This window comes from Cryptomeria japonica, unplaced genomic scaffold, assembly GCF_030272615.1.
Source record: "Cryptomeria japonica unplaced genomic scaffold, Sugi_1.0 HiC_scaffold_464, whole genome shotgun sequence".
Classification (NCBI taxonomy): domain Eukaryota; kingdom Viridiplantae; phylum Streptophyta; class Pinopsida; order Cupressales; family Cupressaceae; genus Cryptomeria; species Cryptomeria japonica.
The window spans coordinates 31,637-56,169 of NW_026729284.1; the positions used below are offsets into that span (position 1 = coordinate 31,637).

The window sequence follows — 24,533 nt, forward strand, 5'->3', positions numbered from 1 at the left end:
AAAATATATGACAGAAAGAAGTGTCCATCGTCAACATTAACCCCATGACTACGACCTCGCGAAAGAGTGCCAACACTAAAGTGATTAATCGTTCTGTTTGTCTATTCGTGGTTAGTTGACATGACATCTTTCTTTCGTCATTTTCTAAGGCTGGTCAAGATGCTTCCTTATAATATCAGTGAATAATGTGACATAAACTATTCTGTTGTGAAATGGATACGGCTCTACACATTAGAATGCATCCTCACTTTAAAGTAGAAAAATGGGCATAGCTGTTAAAAAAGACATGAAATGACAATATGACAGAAAGGTGATTCTCTTGAAGAAATTGATTTCATGGCTGTCAGTTTTTGGAAGTGGAGTAAATTGTTTTGAAAATGAATAATAGCTTTATTGTATTTAATAAATTAAAAAGAGAACAATATGACATATTTCCAATGTTTTAGTCAGGTTGCATTTATGTTAGGAACAATCAAGGACTAACTTCTTTTCTTACAATGAACAATAGTCAAAGAAGCATCAACATTACTCGTAAAACATTTCAGAGTAGTGGAGTAGGCACCTTCAAAGCAGACAAATGAACTTTTCTAATCATCACATTATTTTGAAAAGGGAGTCTTGTCATCAAAAGATAGAGAATAAAGAACCACCAAAAGGATAGGACATAAATTAACATATATATGTTATGTTCGATGCAATGTTGTGATTATTTTGAGGAAATATTTTGATACATGTATCTTATGTACAATGGTGAAATTTTATTTGGAGTTGAAATTATTCCCATATCCTTCTATCTACCTATTACACACATTTATTCCCATGAATAGTTACCCAACCTTATATGTGCATGCTGCCATACATTTTGTTTATATTTAAGAAGTTATGACGCTCACCCTTACAAAAAAATCTCATCTAGTTCTTACTTGTCTAGATCTAATCATTTGATTGTGTAAGATTATTTTTCTAGTCACATGATTGACCACAAAATTCGGCACCTAAGCCTCATATTTAAAAATTAATAAATATAATTAATTTTCACCAAATAATCCTTTTTACTTTCACCTAGAGTTGAAAAAAAAAAGAAGCTTACATCATTAGGTGTTATGAGTTACAATTTAATGAAATTTAGTTTTATTTATTCCATATTTGTCATCTTTCAAGAATCCTCTCTCATTGTCTAGTATTAAAGTAGAATAAATAGTGAAACATTTAGATTTAATAAATGAAAAAGAATAACAAACTTGTAATTGATAGCCCTTGCTTGCTATCATCAATATTTGTACATTTTCTAGGGATTTAATTAAGGAAATTTATCTCTTAAAGACATAATAAAGATCATTCAAGTTATTTCAAACTATTGATAGTCTCGAGATGTTTAAGAAGATAAGACTAGATTGAGTTTCACCTAGAGGGAAGCAAAATGTTTGTCAAGCCATAAGAATATAAAGATTTCATGATCACAAATTCGACCCATAATTCTAATCTTTAACTTTATAGAACAAAGGATTAATATAGAATTTGAGACCATATTTATGAAGAGAGATTGCCTTTCTAAATTACAAAGATAAAATAATCTAGAATCTTCATTAGAAATCAAAATTAGTTAATCAAAATATTACATACCCTTATTCATGATATGTATTTCTAAATATAATAGATATAGTTATCAATTTTCTATTACCCACCTATCTTTAATTAATTCAAACTAAGGGGACATTTTGATAAGTAATGTTCTCTTTTGTTCTCAAATTTCACTTGTAAGATACAAGCTACCAATGGGACATTTGTTTTTCTATTTTGTAGGTTCTCATGATGAGAGCATGTTGAAAGTATATAGTTAAATTATTATTTAAGTTATCATGTCTTAATAGGGTTGATTACTTATATGGACACATCAACTTCATATAATCTATATCTAATTAGATATCAAATTTACATGAACATTTTTGAGTGCTATAATATTTTTGATGCATGATCAATTAGGATTCAGACACAATTCAATGTAACGGAAAATATAATTATGAAACTAGCATATATATGTTATTTTCTATGCAATATTGTGAATATTTTTAGGAAATGCTTGGATACATATATCTTATGAACAATACTGCAATATTGTATGGAATTTTGACTATTCTCCTATCCTTAGGTATATTAATATACATATGCATTCCCATGAATAGTTACCTAATTTTATATGCGCACACTACCATACATTATACTTATCTAAGAAGTTATGACACTTATCCACACACGAACTCTCATCTAGTTCTTTTTTCCTTAGATCTAGTCATTTGATTGTCTAGGATCATTTCTATAGTCACATGATTGACCACATAATTACACACCTTAGCCTCATATTTAAACAAAAATAAATAAATAAATTACCAACTAATGCTCTTTACCTTCCCCATCTAGAGTTGCAAAAGTACAAGCTTGGATGATCAGATGTTTTGTGTTACTGTGTTACCTATTAATTTTTATGTTTACAAATGATTTTTGTTGGATTTTTTGGTTTCATATTTATAAATGTAAATTTAGGTTAGTCAAATGTTCATATTTCTTACTTAGTTGAGCAATCTCCTATTTTATTCGTAAAAGTTCACTTGTGAGATGGAAGCTATTCATGGAATATTTTTCTTCTATCTTTTAGGCTCTCATAAGGAATGCATTTTTAATGATGTACTTGTATGATCATGTCTAGATAAGGTCCCTTACTTTATATGGACCCACCCTCTTTTGTAATGAAGAGAGATTGCATTTCCAAATACAAAGGCAAAATAATCTATCCATTCATCAAGAACCCACAATCTTCAATCAAAAGACTAAACACCCTTATACACTTTATTTGTTTTCAAGAATCATAAATATAATCATTTAAATATAAAAATAATTTACAAAAATATTATTGACAGTAAATCTAACATTCAACTTGAAGCATACACATATCAAATCAGCTCTAAGCACGCAAGTATCTGATTTGAACACAGATGTAGATACTTTGTACACTTCTAATAATATGAAAACATTTAATATTATAAGACATAGTTGAATACGATCAAAGTCATGTAGAAATAAGAAGCTGCAACACTGTATCAGACTTGCAAAAGCAACTTTCCCAAACCTTATTTATCGTTCTCATTGCTATGGTAGTATAGGATAGCAAGCCACTTGGTTTTGGACCGGCGCACCAAGTCCAAAAGCCCCCATCTTTCTAATTTTATCCACACGTATTCCCCCAGACGGTCAGAAAGAAAAGGAAGTAGACCGTTCAGGTGGTTAAACCTAGCCTTCTTCACTGTAAACTTTGCAGCCATGTAGAAAAAAGTGAAATTACCACAGAAGCAGATGATCAAGCACGCCCCAAGAATGAACCAAGCCAGCTCGGGATTCATGTTGGAAAGCATGGCATACACTGCAAGCATGAAGCCATAGGCCGTAAAGGCAAACGTGGCACAAACCAATAGGTTGGTAATACAGAGGAACAATACCTTATTTCCCGTGGTAATAGGTGTACTCATCTGCCACATCAGCACCACTAAGAGCGACAGAAAGAATGCCACACAATCAAAGATGAGAAAAACCTTGAAGGAGGCCAACGGAAGCAGAATCGGCGAACCTAAACTCTTGTCTGAGCCAGTTCCAGGCGCAGGCGCAGGCGAAATTCCCGATCCCTTTGAGTCCCCATTTCCATTCCCATCGTCCGTCACGAAACTGCCCGGAGCAGTGAAAGCTGCCGTAAATGACATTGTCGCTAATAGAACTGCCACCACTAGTTCTGTGTTGCGCCTGTCCTCATATGTTTTGTCCACCATCTCAACAGCAACCTCATGTTTCTCTGCACTCACCTTTGGAGCGCTGTACAAGAATGGCTTGCGATTGGAAGGATAACTGGCCAGAACTGAAATTATCTTGTCAGATTCGTGATAGTGCGTGTTCTCTCTCACGATATCAAAGGCCGTTAAGCCTGCCTTGTTGACAGCAAACTTGTTTATCCCCGCTATACAAAGCAACGACTTCACCATCTGAAAAATGCAAACTCAAATAAGTTCATAAAAATTAAATGATCTATTGGAACTAACTATGCATAAAGATTTCTTCTACGGAAGTTCTTGCCGTGATGATTTTAATTTCTGTCTTCAGTAGAAATACTTTCAGTAATTTGACTCTATATATAGACGAGATTAGATTAAGAATCTACACAAACCCAAAACTTATATAGCTGTACACAGTAATTGGTTGAAAGAACAAACTTCAGCAGTGACAAACAGAGGTTTGTATAAAAAGAGACTTACATTCAAGTCTTTTTTCTTTGCTGCAATATGCAGTGGTGTGTCTCCTTCACTTATCCTCGAAAAAGGAGATTTCATTTCACCCGCATCTGTGTTTCCTCCACTTTTCACGGGCTCATCTTTTGGATCTTTCTTTTCAGCCGGATCTGTCTTTCCTCCACTTCGCAGAGGCTCTTCATGTGGAGGTTTGTCAAGTCCCTTGTTGACCAAGTATGATAAGCCTACCTCTTCGTTCAGGTAATCAACAATTCGCACTTGCCTAACTAGGGCAGCTAAGTGCAGAACGTTCATTCCACAACTATTCCGTATTTCGACAGCGTCTGGCCTCTCATTTATCAACTCTTGTACTGCTTCCAGATGACCCAATTTCGCTGCCACACAGATGGGAGTTTCTTGGCTGTCATTAACCCAATAACACAGTTCGGCCTCAAATTTTATTAACTTCTTTATTATATGCACGTAGTTTCTTTCAACAGCTATATGCAGAGCTGTGTTGCCAAGTTCGTCCTTACGTTGGATTAACTGCTTCGCATCTGATAAATTTAGTATATGATCAACTAGATCTGTAAAAGAAGCATCCAAAATCATTGCCTTAAGTTAGATAAGATGTTCTTCAAGAAGGGCCAAGGGTAAGAGAATGCCTAATTTACCTTTGTTGAAGCGATACAGACCTCAACTAATATAACAACATAAATACAGAATTCAACTAAATACACGAAGAAGTAAAGAAGAACTCATTGGTTATCAACTGTAAACGAACAGAAGCTGAAGTAAAATAGAAACAACATAATCAAACGACTTGAAAAAATAGAAAGAACTGAAACATGATAGACAATCATCCTCGTGTTATTTAAGATAAAGAAAAAATTGGGGACAAAATGATATTTGTCTTGAACCGTTAAATTAGGAGATGCTTAGCAGATACTTTTACAAACTTATAGGCAAAGAAATCCTAAAATCGAAATAAAATAACCTGAATCTCCTCTGTTTACTGCAACAGATAAACAGTTCCTCTTGTGCACCGTACTTTCGAGTAAGCTCGACGGAGATGCGTCAAATATTGCCTTCACTGTCTCTAAATTGCCGCTTTCGTAGGCTTTGAACAAAGCTGTTTCATCAAGCTTATTGCGGAGATCCACACCACTTTCTGGTTGTTGGAGTAGAATCTTCACAACGTTGGAGAAACCTCCCTGCGCAGCCAAGTGTAACGCAGTATCCTTTTCGGCATTGGTAGCATTCACAAGCAGAGGCTTCACTTCGGGATCGGTTTCCTTCAGAAGTTGACGATTGAGTTGCAGGAGCTGTTGAATGAAGTGTAGATTTCCTACACTAGCAGCCAAATGGAGAAGAGTATTTTCCCCTCCAGGTGTAATATTGTTGAGAGCTGCTTTAAGTTGGGAACTCAGTTGTTGATCGATCCTTAAACGCGTTACCGCAGCTTTGAAGGCGTCAGGATCGATCCTTCCGCCGAGTTGTTGACCCTCAGTGGCCATGCTAAATATCTGCCGTTACAGCCTTCAACACCAAGGCACGCTTCTTTGTAATAGGATTGAATAATACTACATTCAGTATTATGCCAGAAACTACATAATAGAATATGTGGTCTCAGTTTTTCCACAAGGGAAACATTAAAAATACAAGTATCCACATCTTACACTTCAGGGTTTCCACAACTTTAGTTGGAATCTCACTTTTTCTTTCGTTGGAACAGATACAACATTTTGACCTTGACTGGGTGCAAATAACCAGTGTTAATTAGCTTTGATTGGGTGCCAAGTAATTACTCTAGTTTGGTGCGAATAATATGACTATGGGGTGTTCTGCTAGAACATTATTTTTTTAATACTTGAAGTGATCCTACACGTCAAAATTACTACAACTTTTTCATAGTTGGAATGTCTATTTTTCTTAGATGAAAGTGTACATTGAAATCAAATACAAATTTTTTTTATCATTTATAATTTAATAATTTATTCTATGTGAAATATGTACACATTTTATTTAATGTTGAGTTTATTTCAGTGGATTAGATAATTATTTAATATAGTTATATTTCAATAAACGATATAACTGTTGTTTAAATTAATTTCTTTCTTTTCATTCTATCATTCTTATTCAATTACATATATTTTCATACATTGCACATTATGTTGTCTTTATTTACACACATTTTTATACATGTACCATTTACTATAACCGATGCACTGCAAAATAGGATGTTAGGAACACAAACAAAAGACTCAAGAATCAACTGTTAGTGTTAGTATCATAAACGAAATACGATCCTAAGCAAGCATATGAAGAGAGATCAAACATTTAATGGAAAGTATGCAAAAACAAAAGAAAGACACAAGACCCTTCCAAATGCTTGCCAACATGTTCATAGTAGCTTCTCCCTTGTTCCTCTCCTCTCCAAGTTCCACATGAGTGTAGCCCTTAGCTCTTTGCACTACTATGGAAGTCTTATGGAGATTCAAGATTTATGAAAAATGATTTAAAATATGCAAATGCAAGCGAAATATGAGAAAGCCTAATTAAGCTATCTTGGTTTTAACCAAAATAACAATGTAGATTAGATGACTCCTAAAATGATCTCTTAAATTTCACTATAGATTAGATGCATACAAGATTTCTGGATCTGAATTATGAAGGAATGGGCTCTATTTATAGGAAAAATAGGGCAATGGATGGTTGAGATTAAGTAATCTCAACAAGGGTCAAGATAGAAAGATTTATGATCCATGTGAGGGCTTTCAACCCAATCCCAGGATGACAAATGCCAACATGAGATGGCTTGAGAGGAGAGGGAAGAAGCATTAAATGCTTGAAATGACATGAAGGTTAGGTTAGGAGTTAAGGTTAAGCTTGAGTTGAATGAATAAAGTCGCTATCCAATGAATAATGCCTTTATCCAATGGCTAAACTCTTGTACAAGAGTTAGTGGGTGAGTTGAGTTAACCATTAATGCTTGAAGAGACCCATGAGTCAAAAGGATGGTTAAGTTAGAGGAAAGTCTCTAACCATGTGGGTGAGTTGAGTTAAGCATTAATGGTCATGTAAGAGCCATTAATGGTTTGGAATACTTTAGGCGTTAACCTGTTGAATACATAAAGCCTTTAATGCTTTTCAAAGACTTTGAGGCTTTGAGAAGTGACTTCAAGTTGCCTAGGAATGTGACAATATTTAGGAAATGGATTAGGCAAATTAGGAATGGTTTAGAAGAATTTAGAAAGTGGTTAGAATTGTCTAGAAGGGGATTTAAGATGTAAGTGGGTTTGGTGGGTGAGGGAAAATAGGATTTTAATTAAAATAAAATTCATTTATTTCAACTAAATAGGTGCAACTTGCATTTGTAGGAGAATGCAAGTGGGGGGAGGGGGGGAGTAGTTTAAGGATTTAAATAAATATTTTATTATTTATTTAAAAGAGGAAAGAGGGTTAAATTCAATAAATATGTTTTATTCATTTAATTCCTTAAGAATGTAGCTTAATTAATATTTAAATAAATTGAATAATTTATTTAATTAATAGGAGAAGAGGCTGAGGATGAATTAATTAAATTTTAATTTAATTAACTGATTATTAATAGTTAAATAATCAAATAAATAGTAAATATTCATTTAATTAAATGGACAGATTTATGTGACTACTTTTGCCCCTCTTTGAGACGGTGCGGTTTATCACATCGTTTCAAAGAAAGAAAAATAGGTGTGAAGAAATATGCCCCATAAATGTTAATTTAGTGGGTGCTATGTCCCCTCGACAGATGGGCTAAAAAATTTCAAAAAATCGGGTGATCTCTCGAAAAAGAACAAGAAGTTGAGGGGAGGTAGAATACAAGAAATTAGCAATAACGGTGAAATGATGGGAGAAAAATGGGGGTAAAATGAGGAAATGAGAGACGTTGGAAGTTTAGAGGGACCACAACAGTAAGCGGGGTGAATTAGGGTTAGGGCTGGATGGTATATATGGGGGGGAAGGGGAAAAAATAGGCTCATTTGCACCTATCTCCTTGGCAGTTTAGAGCTCTGATAGGGAATTTTTGGTGAAGGAGTGAGCAACGATCATCATGCCTATGCCTATAGAAGATCACCGGCTAGAGTGGATCTGTCGATTCCAACAGCCAGACAACTACAAACCAGCTATACACAAATTTTGAATTTTGTGTTTTGTGCATTTTTGGCATGTTTTTTCAGGCATCAAAGTCCAATCAAGATAATAGCGCTAAAACCATGTTTTAATGCTATTGTCGCCTAGAATAGCACTATTATGCCGCAATGGTGCTATTGTATAGTAGTTGTAGCGCTTGTGTTAGGTTTAGTGCTTTCATTACATAGTAGTAGTGGTATTGTAGTATTAGCACGTTTGTATGTTTGTTGTAGTGCTGTTGTTATTGAATAGCATTGTTGTGTAGTTAATTTAGCGTGTTTGATTGTTTAGCACTTTTGTGCACAAATTGTGGCGCTATTGTGAGCAGAATAGCACTATTGTGATAAAAATTCCCCAGTGTTAGAGAACATAGCCTGATGTCTCAGTTGATTGTTTGATTGGTTGTTTTGGTGAATTATAGCAGCCCCCTTGAGACTAGGTCATTATGATAAATGTCTGTTGTAGTCTAGGATTGCCATAATCGATTACCTATTGAGACCCGAAGATACTTGATCAAAGTATCTGTTGATAGTCTAGGTTGAAAACTTAAGAAAGTTTGTACCAAAACAACTAATGTTTGTTGATGTGTGTAGGAGGACGTGCCTGTTCTACAGATGCCGGAGCAGCATCCTGCCACATAGCAGCTGACAGAGGCAGACAGATTCTGCGTCGCTGCGACTAGTTTGTACGATATGATCTATCGTCCCGTGATTCGGATGAATTGCGGACTGATGACAGCACTGGCCGAGCATTGGCATAGTGAGATATGTACCTTCTACCTGGCGATGGGAGAGATGACAGTGATGCTAGAGGATGTGTGGAGGATACTACACATCCTGATTAGAGGGGAGCTGGTGACCTATGATCAAGCATTAGGGACGACGACGGTGTAGAGAATATTTGCTGATGATGTTTATATTGAGGATGACTTTGTATCCTAGGAGGACATAGTAGCATTGTATGAGCCTTTACCAATAGTTTTATCCAGGATCGTCGGGGGTTTGGTGTGCCCCGACTGACGTTCACATGGACTAGCCGTTGGTTGGGACCAGGTGATTGAGAAGATGATGACTGAGAGGACCCACTATGCCTGGGGACCATGTGTGCTAGCACATATTTATAGGGAGCTACATGAGGTGGTGTACCGAGAGAAGAGATCACTAGCAGTAGGGATCACATTACTACACATCTGGGCTTGGGAGCACTTGCCAGTCACACGAACAGTCTACTTGATATTTAGGGTGATATATCAGCCCTATGTTTATATGTATGGAGGGATGATGAGCCAGCCCCATCTGAGGAAGTTGGATTTTTTGTGACGGGCTTTAGATGACCTAGATACAGTGATATGGAGGTTGTATATCGAGTGTGAGCCTTGGGAGGATGATGCAGAAGTGCTACTGTATGTATTTATGACACACTTTTTGATTGGGCGCACATCCTACCTTATAGAGAGACAGGTGCCAGGGAGAGTGATGAGGCAGTTTTGACGGAGGTAGGGATTGTCGAGAGGCTCAGGGGAGTATGCATGGGTAGTACGGGAGAGATTTTAGTGGGGACCAATGTTACCATATGATCAGGCCTTGATAGAGTTCCAGAATTTACAGGCGAGACCAGGGCATATGAGGCCTGAGATTGTCGATGCAGGGGTGACAGAGGAGTACACACAGTATCATACTGCACATCTGATTATATAGATTTCAGATCCGATCGAGCCTATACCACCTTTTGAGGATGAGAGGAGATGATAAAGGAGGAAGAGAGGAGGTCGAGGAGTAGGAGGAGGAGATGGAGGTGGTGGAGGAGGATTTGGTGGAGCAGGAAAAGGTGGAGGAGGAGATGGAGGTGGTGGAGTATTTGGTGGAGCAGGAGGAGGTGGAGGACGAGGAGGATTTGGTGGTGGAGGGGGATTTGGAGGTGGAGGTGGTGGAGGAGGATGATTACAGAGGAGAGGTAGAGGGGGAGAGTCGTTGCGACTATCACAGGGTCCACTGATACGAGGGGCTGCCAAAGAAGGAGGTAGGGATATTGGTGGGGGTGTAGTGCCTATGGAGATGGGAGAGGGAGCCATAGGTGGAGGAGAGGTTCCTATGGAGATGGGAGGGGGAGAGATAGGTGGAGGAGATGGAGATGTATGGGAGTATATGATTTTACACTCACAGACTCGGTTAGAGGATAGCGAGGCAGAGATTGCAGCTAGAGATGTCCAACTATTTGCATGGGAGGTGGAGCTGACTGTAGTGAGGAAAGAGAGAGATGATCTGGTGGACAGGTTGAGGGAGGTGCAGGATAGAGTCCAAGTCTTGGAGGGAGCATAGGCATAGGGTCCAACTGAGGTGGTGTTGAGGGAGATGTGACAGGCAAGTGGAGAGATTGACTATTGGTGGGGAATATATGAGCTGGTTGTGCCAGTTAGTCAGCAAGCACTGAGCTATTCTAAGATGCGGTGGGCAAGATCAAAGTGGTCACAGAGGGCTCAGAGAAGTGGGGGTGTTATGGGTCCTCCTCAGTGAGGTGGTGGGGGAGGAGTAGGGGGTAGTCGTGGTGTAGCATCTGGCCAGAGTGCCATTTGAGATATTTTAGGTACTTGTTACATTATTATTTTGGACTGTGACTTGGATGGATTTTGGTAGTCGATATATTTTGACATCATTGTACTATGATACATGTAATCTTTTTTTTTAATGTGATATATGAAGAGATCCCATGCTTTGATATTATATGCATATGTATGATGACACCTATATTGTTGATACAGGATGATGATTATGAGTTATGCTTAGATTCATGCTATGGATGATTTGATTACTATATATACATGGTGATGATATGATTTCTAGATGCATGCTATGGATGATTTGTCTAATTATGTGGATGCAGGTAGAAGATGGACGATGCTTGTGGTAATGATGTTAATTATGATGTAATGATGATGATGTATGCAAAAATAATGAGTTGAAATAATGCATAATGATGTTTGTGATAGATAATACTTGTTCATTTTTTATGATATGATATGAGTAAATGATGCATGTTGTAAGATGAATCTAAGTGAATCAAATGTGTATGCAAATGTGATGTATGAATGCACTTTAAATGGATGAACAAATGTTGATACAAATGTTTATGTATGAATGCACTTAAATGAATGTATCTAAATGATGTAATGTTTATGAGATGTATTTAAAATTAATCTAAATGACTAAAATGATTCAAAACATAACTAAGTGATAAATGAGATTGAAATGATAATGCAAATAAATGCAAATAGGGGATAAAGAATAATGAATAACTGCACCTTAATGCAATTAAAGGATAATGAATAACTGCACCTTAGTGCAATTGGAGGATAATGCATGCATCTCATGAATCTAGATGAAACAAAATGGGGAAAAATGCACCTATGAAATGAATTCTAAATGAACTTAAAGGATGATGAAAGGAATGCATATTTAAAATGAATGCACTACATGGATGAATGAATGTTCTTTATAACAAATTCACTTAAATGAAATGCAACTAAATTATAGTTGTAGACACCTAAAATTGTTTAGTCTAATTAAATAAATATCTTTATTTATTTAATTATTTTAAGCCTAATTCTTCTATTAATTAAATAAATCTTTATTTATTTAACTAATTCATTTATCCTCTTTTAGCCTTATTTCTCATTTAAATAAATACTTTTATTTATTTAAATTATCCTTTTCCTAAATTAAATAGATATCTTATTTATTTAATTGATCCCACTTCCTCTATTAATTAAATAAATCTTTATTTATTTAATTAATTCATTAACCTTTTCTACCCATGACACATGTCATTCATCTCTTAATTCCTACACTACCTACCCTTTCATTATTTTCTTATTTTCTCTACCTACCCTCTAATCCTAGCTGACTATTTATCTCTTACACCTCCAATCTTATCCCTCCATTTCCTACAGTGTCTTCTATATAAGAGGACACTTCCTTCATTATCAACCCTGATTAGTTGACTTCTCAACTACATTACACTTTCAAACTTGCATATGCGATCAAGCCTACTTTCAACCACATTTCCGTTCTTTGTTGAGCTCTTGTGCACATATAAAATCTAAGAGCAAATATATCAAGCAAGATAAATGGAGATAGGAAGAATGGAGATCTAAACCCTATTGGACATGTGATGGTATAATCTTTGTGATTTCATTTGATTTGCATTGTCTTAGGTAATCTTCATAAGTTATGGTGGATCTTTGTTGTTGTTAGGCTAGGGTTTTGTGGTTGAATTCATTTAGTCTTTCAATATTGTTGTTTTCCATTTTCACCATATACATTTTGGCACGCCCCATGGGACATAGATTTTTGTTAGATCTATGTTTTTTGCAGGTTTTTCTAACCCTATATTGCTGTTTTGTAAAACAATTTGGAGAAAACCTTGTGCAGCTAGGGTTTTGGACACAAAATCAAGATCTTGGAGAGATTTGATCCTATCTCACAAACGTATTAGAATTTTTGCACAGAATTTTATTGGCAAGTTGAAGACAGTATCAATAGATTTCAATCCAAAATTTAGAATTTTTGGAGCACATTTTCATTTTCTATGAATTTTTTATGATTTTTCATAAACAATTAATTTTGAGAGCAAATCAGTGAATTGTTCGGGTTTTCTTACATTTTTGGAAATATCTCATAATTATACACAACATCTGTTCTTTGTGATTTTAATTTTGATGCAAAAAAATTCTTAAAAAATCAGATCTTTAAAGATCCATTCCCAAAACATGACAAGGAAAAAGCTAAAGCCATAGATGAGCAAACCAACTATACCAAAGAATCCTATAACTATGATTCAATTGTTGATCACATTTCAATGGACAATTATGTCTCTACCATTATCATCAAGGACAAAACGCATGAGAATTCTACCCAAAGACCCAAGGTTGTCCTGAAAGGAATTAGATCTTCTTCCGAACCTACCTCTTAGTGTAATGTTACAACTCATCGAGGAAAATTCACTTTACAAGGTGCTCCAGCTAAAAAGACTACTTCCTTATCAACCAAACTTGAGTATGACCTTGTAGAACAGTTAGGGAAGAAACCCACACCTATCTCCATCCTTGAACTTTTACGCATATCCCCTGCACATAAGGCCATTCTTGACAAAACCTTGAGAGACACTTCCATCCCTATTGATCTAAACATGGACCAGTTTCAATCCTTGGTGGGATACCTTTCTGTTCCACACTCCCTTACATTCACAGAAGCTGATGACGCCTCTGTGAGCCAACCACATAATGCACCTTTACACATTGAAACCTTCCTACATAAACATTGAATAAAGCGAGTCTTGATAGATGGAGGAGCAGGTCTAAACATTTGTACATTGAGCACTATCAAACAATTGGGATATTCTGATAAAGCTGTGAATTCTACAAACAAAATTACCATCAAAGCATATGATGATGAAGAGCATTCATCCAAAGGCATAGTCACTTTACCTCTTAGAGTTGGGCCAATTACAAAAGATGAGGTTTGTCAAGTCCTTGACCTCGATCTCACATACAACATATTGCTAGGACGTCCATGGATTCATGAGATGAGCGCATTACCATCTACATACCATCGATGTATCAAGTTTTCACACAATGGAGTTGAAGTTATCATCAAAGCTGATCCTAACCCATTCATATATTGCAACAATCTATGACCTAGATCAGAAATAACAATCCCAATCAATTTAGAGGCTATTCCTTCATCAACTTATGTGGATCCAGAATCATTAAAGGCTTCTACATCCAAACAAATAGAGCTAAAAGAAAAATTCAAGATTAAAGACATGAGATGTGGTGAGTATATCTGTCATGCTGATCAACTCCCACTATCTCCTAAGACATTCAGTCGACAGGAACAACCTACAAAAAATTTGCAATGCCAAGGAATTGGGTGTGAACCACCTAGTGTTGTGGCTACTATGTCTGAATGCAAATCACCTCTAGTGCTGCAAGCAGCTCTTGATATCAATAGTCCTAAGAGTGGTTCCAACAAAGAATCTATTGAGCATATCACCAACCCTCTTGATAACTCACATAGCTTTACCATATCATCCACTTATTCCATTTCCAGTCCTCTCCCAGACTTGGATCAACAAGAATTACAAAAGCCCTTACTAATTGGGGATGAAAAATTAAGCCTTGAAAAGAAAAAACTAAAAGTGAAAACTAAAGAAAAGTCTTTTAGTTCAAATCAAAATCAAAAGCTATTGGACTCTGAAAAAATCAAGGTCAAGGATAAAAATCCTATGAAAGAAAAAGAACAAGAGTTGATCTCCCCTAATATCAAAATAACTGGGGGCAAAAGTTCTACAATTTTAAGTCAAAAAGCATACTTGTTGATCTGAAGTCTCTATCATGTCATGATACTTTCACTTCTTTTCACAAGCATAAGCCTTCATCACTCATCCACTTGTTCCACACATTCTTTCCCTTCTAGCAATACATCATGGACCTTTAAGGGAGCTTCCTTGAGGGACTTTGTTATCAGGGATGCTGAAACTTCTTTAGGTGATTGTGGTATTGTTGCCTTTAAAAAAGAATCTTGTTATTACAATATTCAACATAATTATTAAATTGATACAAGAAGGATTTCTAAATTGTCACCTCTTGGAGAGGCTTTTTTATGATGAAACCTTGTTCAAGTATGGTGGAGGACTGAAATGAGCTGCTGCACCCATTTATCGTGCATTTGGTTGGACAATATTTCTCATTGCACTGATGTGCTTTATGGTTCGATTCAATCGCCACAACACAGGGATTAATGCAGCTTGGAAGAGAGCATTTTCTGTTGCACATATGTTGAGGGGAATCGCACTTGTGCTGGCCAGGCTGCCCTGGCCACAGAGAACATTTCTCATTACAATTTGAAGATGTCTCATATAAGTAACAGCTCTGGCCACATGTATGATTTTTCCTTTTGCAATTGTGATTTCCTTCATGCCCTGCTAAATCCCCGCATAAGCTTAAGCTGTCTCCTTCTCGAGTACAATAACTGCAGTTTTCTGTACACAAATGACTCCCCATGCAAGAATGACGGTCACCATGCCCTTTCTCCATCACACATCTCCAGAAGCAAACAGAACATTTGCATCCACAAACTGATAGTCCTTGCTTTACTTTGCCAAGAGCTACATTAGCCTCTAGCTGCAACCTTTGCTCCTCGTCATCATCACAGAAATCTGTGGTGTTTGAACTTATAGAAGACTCCCCGACAGCAACAGGAAAATCAGGAACTCCTTCCTGTGTGTTGAAATTATCCAAAACCCTTAATTCTTCATTTGTATCTGTCACAGAAAGGCATCCCATGTGGACCGCAGACGTAAGATTTCTCCTCAGGATATCAACTGTCATAGCCACTCGCTTGCTGTCAATATCAGTCCAGTCCTTGGCTGCAATCTGAGCTATAATAAGCTTCAGATCCCTCATGAAGGTGAATCCACTGTAATAGCAAGAATCGATTCTTTATGTCACCGCTTCTGCTAGCTCACTCAGGCTCTCTCTATAATACTCAGATCTATTATAAGGAGCCATAGCAGCAATCTCGACCTTTCCGTCGTACATTTTAAAAATGAAATTGTTCATTTGTGCTTTCCTACACAATGATCCTGATAGTTGCATTTATAATTATCTGAAATTTAACTTTCATTAAATCAAAATAAAGAACTATTAGATCTTCATACAACTTCGCTTCCACCGACTTTCTCAACAACAACTCAAACCAATCACACCTCCTTCCTACCACTCCCGACAGGAACTTCGCTGCTTGCAGCTCTCGCTAAAAAAGGGTTTGGGTGGTACATCATGGCGCTTGCTATGAGGCCCTTTAAACAGCACCCCATAGCTCCCTACTTCATAGGTTGCACGATGCTGCAGGAGGAGGCTAGGAAGTAGGGGGCCATGGGGTGCTGTTTAAAGGACCCCATAGCCAGCGCCTAAAAACAGATGAGACGATATGTACGTACGGCTCATTAGGCACATTACCAAGTAAACACTATCATTAAAGTCTAGTTAAACTCCGTCAGTAGTTCGATCGTGCACACAGATCAACTTGATTGTTTTCCTGTGCATTAATGACCTTATTTCAGAGTTCACATGCCAAGCGATGCAACTAGCAACTGATGAAAATGATCCTGAGATCAACTTAGAGGTGTACTGTAAAAACACAGTTGTAAAGCATCTGCATTTTGCAGGGATTTCTCACATGCGCAAAGTTGATAATTATAGCGCTTTCATCATTAAAGAGCCAAGTTCCACTAATTGACAAAATTGTCATGTGAGCTCTGAAACGAAGCCAAGTCCTGTAGAGAAAAACTGGTGAGTTGATATGTACGTACCGCTCAAATATGGAGTTTTGTTAGCGTGGCAAGGACATTTGGTTGCAGCAGAGCAATAGCACAAATGTTGTTCAGTTCAGTGTTTAAATGGTGATTTGCATTTTAGATAGTTCATTTATTATGCGGATGATAATGTTGAAGTAGTTATATTAAAGAATTGATCAGTATTTGTATAAAAGATTAATAATAGTTGTATGATAGACCTAAAACGGAAAAGTAATGAGCAATGTATTTGTGCATAGATGATCATCTATTAGTTCTTCCGCACAATTTCAATAATATTTGAAGGTCTCTTAAACATTAGGTTATATATTTTATTGGAAATGTTTATTAAAATATTAATATTTCATATTTTAATAAATTTGGTTCACATTTTATTATCAAATAATTGTAGAATTAAATAATATGGAGCCCTTTAACTTGCACATTCTAATCTTAAACCTAATAATCACCATTAAAGATTCCTACCTCATTCTTATACTCTTGCCTCTTGTCACTAATTACAAATCTCAATCTTCTAGCTACATTTACAATGACTAGGCTTAACTATATTAATTTGCAAGCGAGGATACAAACATACATCTTTGTCCATCTAGAATAAGTTGAAGAGTTATTGGAAGAGGAGACCATGATATAAGCATGATCACTCTAGGCTATGGAAGTGGGAATGACTAGGCTTAACTATATTAATTTGCAGCGAGGATACAAACATACATCTTTGTCCATCTAGAATAAGTTGAAGAGTTATTGGAAGAGGAGACCATGATATAAGCATGATCACTCTAGGCTATGGAAGTGGGAAATTTCAACCACACCAGCTACTTGAGCGATTCATAAATTATGATTATGTGTGCCTATAGCCACTCCCAACCTCACTTCTTTCCTTGATTTGATCCTACCAAAACCAACATCCTACTATTTCTCATTCAATTCCACAATGAAATATCAATTGTAAATACTACAATCATTATGTATAAATGATGTCATGTATCCATTTTCTAGTAAATTGTTTATAAATTGTGTTTTATTTACATACATGAATTTAATGCTCCCTTACCTTCTATAGATCCTTTTGATATTGCAATTGAACTTAACCTAAATGTTTTATCATATCAATTGAGCACACATTTACATGATTGGTTTTATGTGGTAGTATTTTAAGTCATTTAATTGCATTCATTTTACATCTCTAATCCCTCAAACAATATTTCTTATTTAAGAATGTTAAAGGAGGATCAACATAAAAAAATTGGATTTTGTGCACAAAAAACGAAAGATGAAATCATATTTGAGGGTCCTTGCTTACTATATTTGATCCTTGTATGGTTTTGAGAGGTTGAACTAGAAAAACTTATCTCCTTGTGACATAATGAGAACTCTTCAAAAAAAAAAAAATGGCTAGTCTGTAGATATTCAAAGTAGTGAAAGCCAAGTTCCACATGGAAACAAGAAACAAAGTAGAACAAGTTACTACATATTGTTAAATATGTATTTATATGATGAGTTTATGGTCTTAGATCTAAGTTGGAGGTCTACACTTAGTAGGAGGAGGAGAGAGAGAGAGAGAGAGAGAGAGAGAGAGAGAGAGAGAGAGAGAGAGAGAGAGAGAGAGAGAGAGAGAATGTTTAATTAAAAGGTAGTTTCTTTTATCCTATAAATTTCAATTTAGATTTTGTAGTTTGAAATTTAATTTATTATATAAATAAAATTCAAAATACAATTATTAGTATTTTAATTATTATTTGTCTTAGACATTTTTAATTACATGTCTTAGATAGGTTGTTACATGCACGAAACCAGATCAAAGCCTTAGACGAGATGCTTAAGTCTTGAAGCCAAACAATATATATAAATAGATGTCGACTCATCCTATTTTTCAACTTCTTTAAGGTGGGTTGAATAGAATGATAAAACTTTCTAGACCTTTCAACCTTCCTTTTGATGCATTTTTTGATGAGTGGAACTAACATAATAGAACTTTCTAGACTATTCTGACTCTTCCTTCCTACATGGATCACACAACATAATACAACTTATTGTCCTATGAGAATTCATTTTTCTGTGGATCGCCTAGCATGATATAGCTTGCTAGCTCGTAGAATCCATGTTACCTTGTTTCTCTCTCTCATAGATCACCCAACATAACACAACTTGCTAGTCTATGGCATCCACGTTTTCTCATTTCTTCTCCCCATGAACTCATAGCTTTGCTAGTTGTTGGATCACAAGTTCATTATTTGATGCATGCTCTTTCTCTTTCTAGGTGACTACTTGTGTTCTTGTAATAACATTCCGAGAATCAAATTAGTGGCTAAGACATTTTTATTTTTATTATTGAGGTCTCTTCAACTGGTTGACTTAGAGATTTTTGTTTTAGTACTAATCCCTTTGTTTTGTGTCTTTTGTCTTTGATTTCCTTTTTTTGACTTTTTTTATTTTGTCTTGTTTTGTGTTCCCTTGCATGTGTTTGGATGAGTAAAGATCTTAAGATTGGGGGCTTGGTTCCTCAAAATTAGTGATGGCTTATCTCTTTGTGATCTTGCTCCTATTTTCTCCTCTCTTTTTTCCTCATCTTTCTACTTTATCGTGAGTATTTGCATAAAATCGTACTCTTGTTAAAGTGGGGGATAAACATAACATCGTAAATTGTAATCGATATAATTCACACCTCCTTCTTGTGGCCCTACTTTAGTTCATCCAATCCTAGTTCTTCCCTACACCTATTTTGGCTCATTTTACTTGAAATTTTATGTCACCTAATTGCATGACCTAGTGGACCCCATCCTAGAATGTTGCTCTCCAAGATACAACCTTGTTTTTCCTATTTTGGGAGGAGAAGGGCGCTTGGGGGACCCCTATCTAGACCAGGATGTCTTGGGTGCCATGGTCCCCCTTAAACAAGTCCTAAATTAAATAGGACTGGGCACTATGCCTCCTCAATTTATTTTTCTCCACATACCTCAATGTAACCATTGGAGGTAAGCCTTACTGGTAATTTACCAATGAAACTATATATAAAGGCATCCTATCAATTAAATTTGATTATCATTTTCATACCCCATCATTTGTGCATACACCAATCATTTGTTATCAAGCATTCTTAAGCACTCAAGGTAGGATTTCATCCCACCATATTCTTAAAACATCATGGAGAAAATTGTATCATTCCTCATGCAAGCATGTATGTTCTATTAGGTCATGTTCATGTTATGTCAAGTCATGTTATTGCATTGACATATGTGATCACATTCAAAGAGGATTGCACAATCAACTTCAATAAGTCATTACTGATTTGAGGTATTATGATATAGAATTTACTTTAGTATTTCAGTTACAAGTTGAATTTAATTCAAGGCTTTATCTCTTGAACTGGGGTTTAACCTTTAAGGCAAATCCCCATCAACAACCCTATTTCTTTCTTTTTGTGTGAAGGGAATTATCTCAAGAGTTGTGATTGGGAAATCTGGTACTAGTGTCAATGACAACGATCAGACTCAACTTTTGAAGGTGCAAAAAGTAGAGGACTAGGGTGATCAAATCCCCTCGATCTCATGAATTTTTGACAACCTTTCAATGATGGATTATGTATGTCATCCTAATTTGGAAAACATCCAGTCTATTTGCCCCTGATACTTGGAGGACTAGGGCAATCTGCTCCCTTAGTCTTGACAATTATGCCTAAATATTTCTTTGTAGGTTCTGATCCATTTTCCCACCTCAGATCTAAGTTTACATCTCTGCATGATATCTAGAACATTATGTTACTATTATTCAATATCCATTTCTCATTATTTTTCCTAGATCTAGCATTACAACTTAACCCTAATTGCTATTCAAATTTAACTCTAACAAGGTAAGGATTAACTTGATCCGAGTTTAGTTATTTCAGGATTGAATAAATTAAATTCCTTCCCTTGATGTGAGGTTGGTCCCAAGTGAAATTAGTGGCTTTATTATCAATCCAGGTGGTGAAACCCTAATTTATCAATACCTTACAATTTGTATAATTTAATTATATAGTTTTGAAGTAAGATTTTTTTCAATGGTGACTTGCAATGGAAAAGATTATTTCTAAACCCAAAATGTGTTCCTAATTATATCAATAAAAATAGAACATTTTTCTAGTTGGGTATTCCCCCCAAAAAAATTCAGAAGGCTTCATTTCATTCTTTTTAGCATCCATTCTATTCTCTAAGAAACATTAACAACAAATTGCCAAAATGGTATCAAATTTATTTTGTATCAAATAATTTTTGTTGTTGTTGTTGTTTAAAAACTTATGTGAGGGTTTCGGATTTGTACTATTTAATGACCTATTTTTTGTTGTTGAAATGGAAGTATGACAAATCTCCCAATATATGTCAGGAGAAGGGAGTAGTCTTGGATGGTTTGAAGTCATCAACCCAAGTACAAGATTACTTCATTATAGTATACAAGTGCTGAAATATTTTCCCTTTAAAATTACGCTAGATGTAGGTAAATTTGAAAGGGAAGTAGGACAAATCTCTCGGAAAAATCACATGACATAAGAAGGGAGTAGGCTTGGATGGTTTGAAGTCATCAAACTAAGCACAAAATTTCTTCGCTATAGTATACAACAAAAAAAAGTTCTTGAGAGTTTCAAGTTCTCCACAAAAATGGACCCTAGGGGTTAATAATTCATAGATGAAAGATGTGAGAGATAAATGGAAGACCTTGATAAATAAATTACTAAGCAAAAATATCAATCTTGGACTCAAGAATAGTTGATCAAACAACCTCAAATAATGTACTAGGAAACATAATCAATCTTGAACTCAAGAATAGCTAAAGAAATCTACTTTAAAATCCACACTGCAAGTGTACATAGAGAATTAGAGGCACCAATAAAAATTTAATTAGGCTACCATGAGAAGATGGGCCATAAGAAAAAAAGAAAAAATTTTAGGGCAGGGAATTATAAAATTTTGGTGTTGGAAATGGTATACTATTGAAATATTAGAAGTTTTGTTTGGTTATAATTACTCCTATAAAAATAGATTTAGATGTGCTATTGGGAGCATATAATGGCTCGAATTAAAAAAAATTAAATTTATCAGATCTTAAAATCTAATTTTTAATATTTTTATATACATGTATATGTACAAAAGGAAAATAAACCTTTTCAAATTTTGATCTAGGCTATTCAAATCTAATGGTACAAATTAATCTAGATTAGTAAACAATAGTTGTGTTCTAGTGTCAATTTAGAATAGAAAAATAAGCATCAAAAGAAACATGATGGATAATGATACTTAGTTTTATAATTAATGTGATGGAATAAATTTAATTTAAAACTAGCTTTGATGATTTTATATAAAAAATTAAATACTTTCTTTGTGTCTTGTATCTATTATTGTGGGTTTAGACACAAATTTTCTTAGTAAAATTTATTACCCAATGCTATTACAATGAACCTCTTAAAATATATTAGCAAATCACAAAGTACAGAAATAATTGCACAAAATTGAGACAAAACATATATTAATATATTGAATTAAGAAAATTTTCAATGTAGAACATCATTGGTCTCTTTGAGGGGGCAATATCATGAGTTCATGCTTGCAACAATAAAATTCATAAATGACTATAGTAGTATACATACGCTCTACATGTACTAATTTTACCTAATACGTGGTTATTATTTTCAAACATGTGAGATTAACTAACATAGGAAAAGAGATGATTTACAAAGCGTATATATCCAATTCTTTCCTTATGTATACCTCAATGCAAAAGTAATTATTTAATAAAATAGTTAGGACTATGGTTCCTTATATGCCCTCACTCTTAAACGAGGATTTATTATCAAATCTTGAGATGAGAATTTTTTTGTTGCCTTTCGAAGAGTGATTAGACCACATTACATATTTGTGTTGCATAGCATGCTACTAGAAGAGAACTTAAATTATAATGTAGATTTGTATTTGGTATGAATGACAATCAAGTATACATTCTGGTGCCAAGAGCATAAATCCCTTCATATCAAACATAGGTAATGTACCAACTAAGCGTGAATACACTAGAAAATATTCATCTTAAAAACAAAAATGGATTACTCCCTTCATATCAAACATAGGTAATGTACCAACTAAGCGTGAATACACTAGAAAATATTCATCTTAAAAAAAAAAATGGATTACTAGGTGGAACTTGGAGGAAAGAGAAAGCTCCAATTTGTATGCCATAGATTTAATATTTTTGTAAAAAAATGTAGGTCCCATGAATCATTTGTGCTCGTTTTTATTTAATCTTCAACTTTAGGGAAGATTATTTATATACAGTTAGATGCAAAAAGGACCATTTCATCAATGTCAAAATTTTATTTGGAGTAATCTTGATTGTTTTTTACTTCATATGTAAATATATGTGATCTAAAAATAATCCTTAAGGGTTTATATAATTGTGTCATGTGTGTGAAGGGTGGAATCCATGACTTGTACTTCGGAACTACTTGGTATATATATTTGGATAGATAGGGGATATTGTCCATTCATAGCTTGGTTATGGTGTTGAAAATTATATTATAAAACCATTCTACACGTGGTAACTGTTTTGTCTAACATTGTTTATTATACACAAAGAAATCAAAATGGGTCTTCAAGAACTTATCAATAAATTTTGATTGGTCATCTAATTATGAATGATGTGCACACCACATCTTGAGATATGTACTATTGTTATAGATGTGTTGGACACATTGACTAATGAGAGTTTAATAATATAAAATATAAAATTAATAATTAATTGTGGTGCATCTTGGAATATTCGACATCATAATGGGTTAAATATTAATTCTAGCAAGACCCATCAATGCAGTGGCATCCACAAATTGGAGATAAGCATATGGATGAAGGCGATCACCCCAATTCCAACCCTAAATTAAACCTTGCCGAACACAAGACTTGATAAATTTACCGAGACCCTCTACCATGAGAGTGAATAAGAATTGGGAAAGAGGTTCCCCTTGTCGAAGACCTCTGCATGCACCAAATAAATCCATGGGCTCACTGTTAATAAGGGCTGCAAATGAAGCCATTCAATTTTGAAGCCAAAGGCAATAAGCACTTTATAAAGGAATTTTCATTTGACTCTAACATAAGCTTTGGCTATATCCAATTTAATAAACATAGCCTTCTCCTTAGATATCTCCATAGAATGAATGGCTTCTGATGCTATAAAAATCTCATCCAAAATTTGCCTTCCAACCCCAAAACCATGTTGCTCTTCTGAAATAAGTTTATTGAGCCATGACTTGAGCCTTTCAACAATCAGTTTAGTGATTGTTTTATGAACCACGTTACAAAAGGCTATAGGATCGAAAGAACTCAGAGAATTTTCTCCCTCCTTCTAAGGTATGAGAGCAAGGAAAGTAGCGTTCATATCCCTGAGCTTCTGTTTATTTATATAAGACTCCCACACCACCTTCAAAATATCCAACTTAATTATTGGAAGGAAGTGAAGTAGTGAAACAACTTCTTACACTAACCTTGAGAGGAGTATAATGCAAAAAATTTTACAGATCCTTATAGCAGTTACAGAAACTTAACACAAATAAACAAAATATCATGCATACCACAACTCACCAACACAATCATTTACATGGGAAAACCCGTTCAGGAGAAAAACCCCACACTCCAAAAGTAGCTCAATAAATTATTCAACAATCAATAACAGATTACAATATACTTGCAGAGAAATCTC

General features: G+C 35.2%; 1 protein-coding gene across 1 annotated transcript; it reads right to left on the bottom strand.

Moving 5' to 3' along the window:
* Window positions 1–3,015: 3,015 nt before the first annotated feature.
* LOC131871802 (ankyrin repeat-containing protein At5g02620-like) lies at window positions 3,016–5,996 on the bottom strand. Its single transcript, XM_059216000.1, has 3 exons — window positions 5,266–5,996; window positions 4,296–4,855; window positions 3,016–4,025 (listed from the first exon to the last, which is right to left on the bottom strand). The coding sequence occupies exons 1-3, from the start codon at window positions 5,783–5,785 to the stop codon at window positions 3,126–3,128; spliced, it is 1,980 nt and encodes a 659-aa protein (XP_059071983.1). The 5' UTR covers window positions 5,786–5,996; the 3' UTR covers window positions 3,016–3,125.
* Between the last annotated feature and the right edge of the window lie 18,537 nt (window positions 5,997–24,533).

What these genes read in the sequence shown, in the direction of transcription:
- LOC131871802 (XM_059216000.1), bottom strand. Translation starts at nt 5,785, where the DNA reads ATGGCCACTGAGGGTCAACAACTCGGCGGAAGGATCGATCCTGACGCC. An exon ending in AGTAAACAGAGGAGATTCAG is followed by an intron (nt 4,856 to 5,265) that starts GTTATTTTATTT and finishes CTTCTTTTACAG; the next exon opens with ATCTAGTTGATCATATACTA. An exon ending in CAAAGAAAAAAGACTTGAAT is followed by an intron (nt 4,026 to 4,295) that starts GTAAGTCTCTTT and finishes TGCATTTTTCAG; the next exon opens with ATGGTGAAGTCGTTGCTTTG.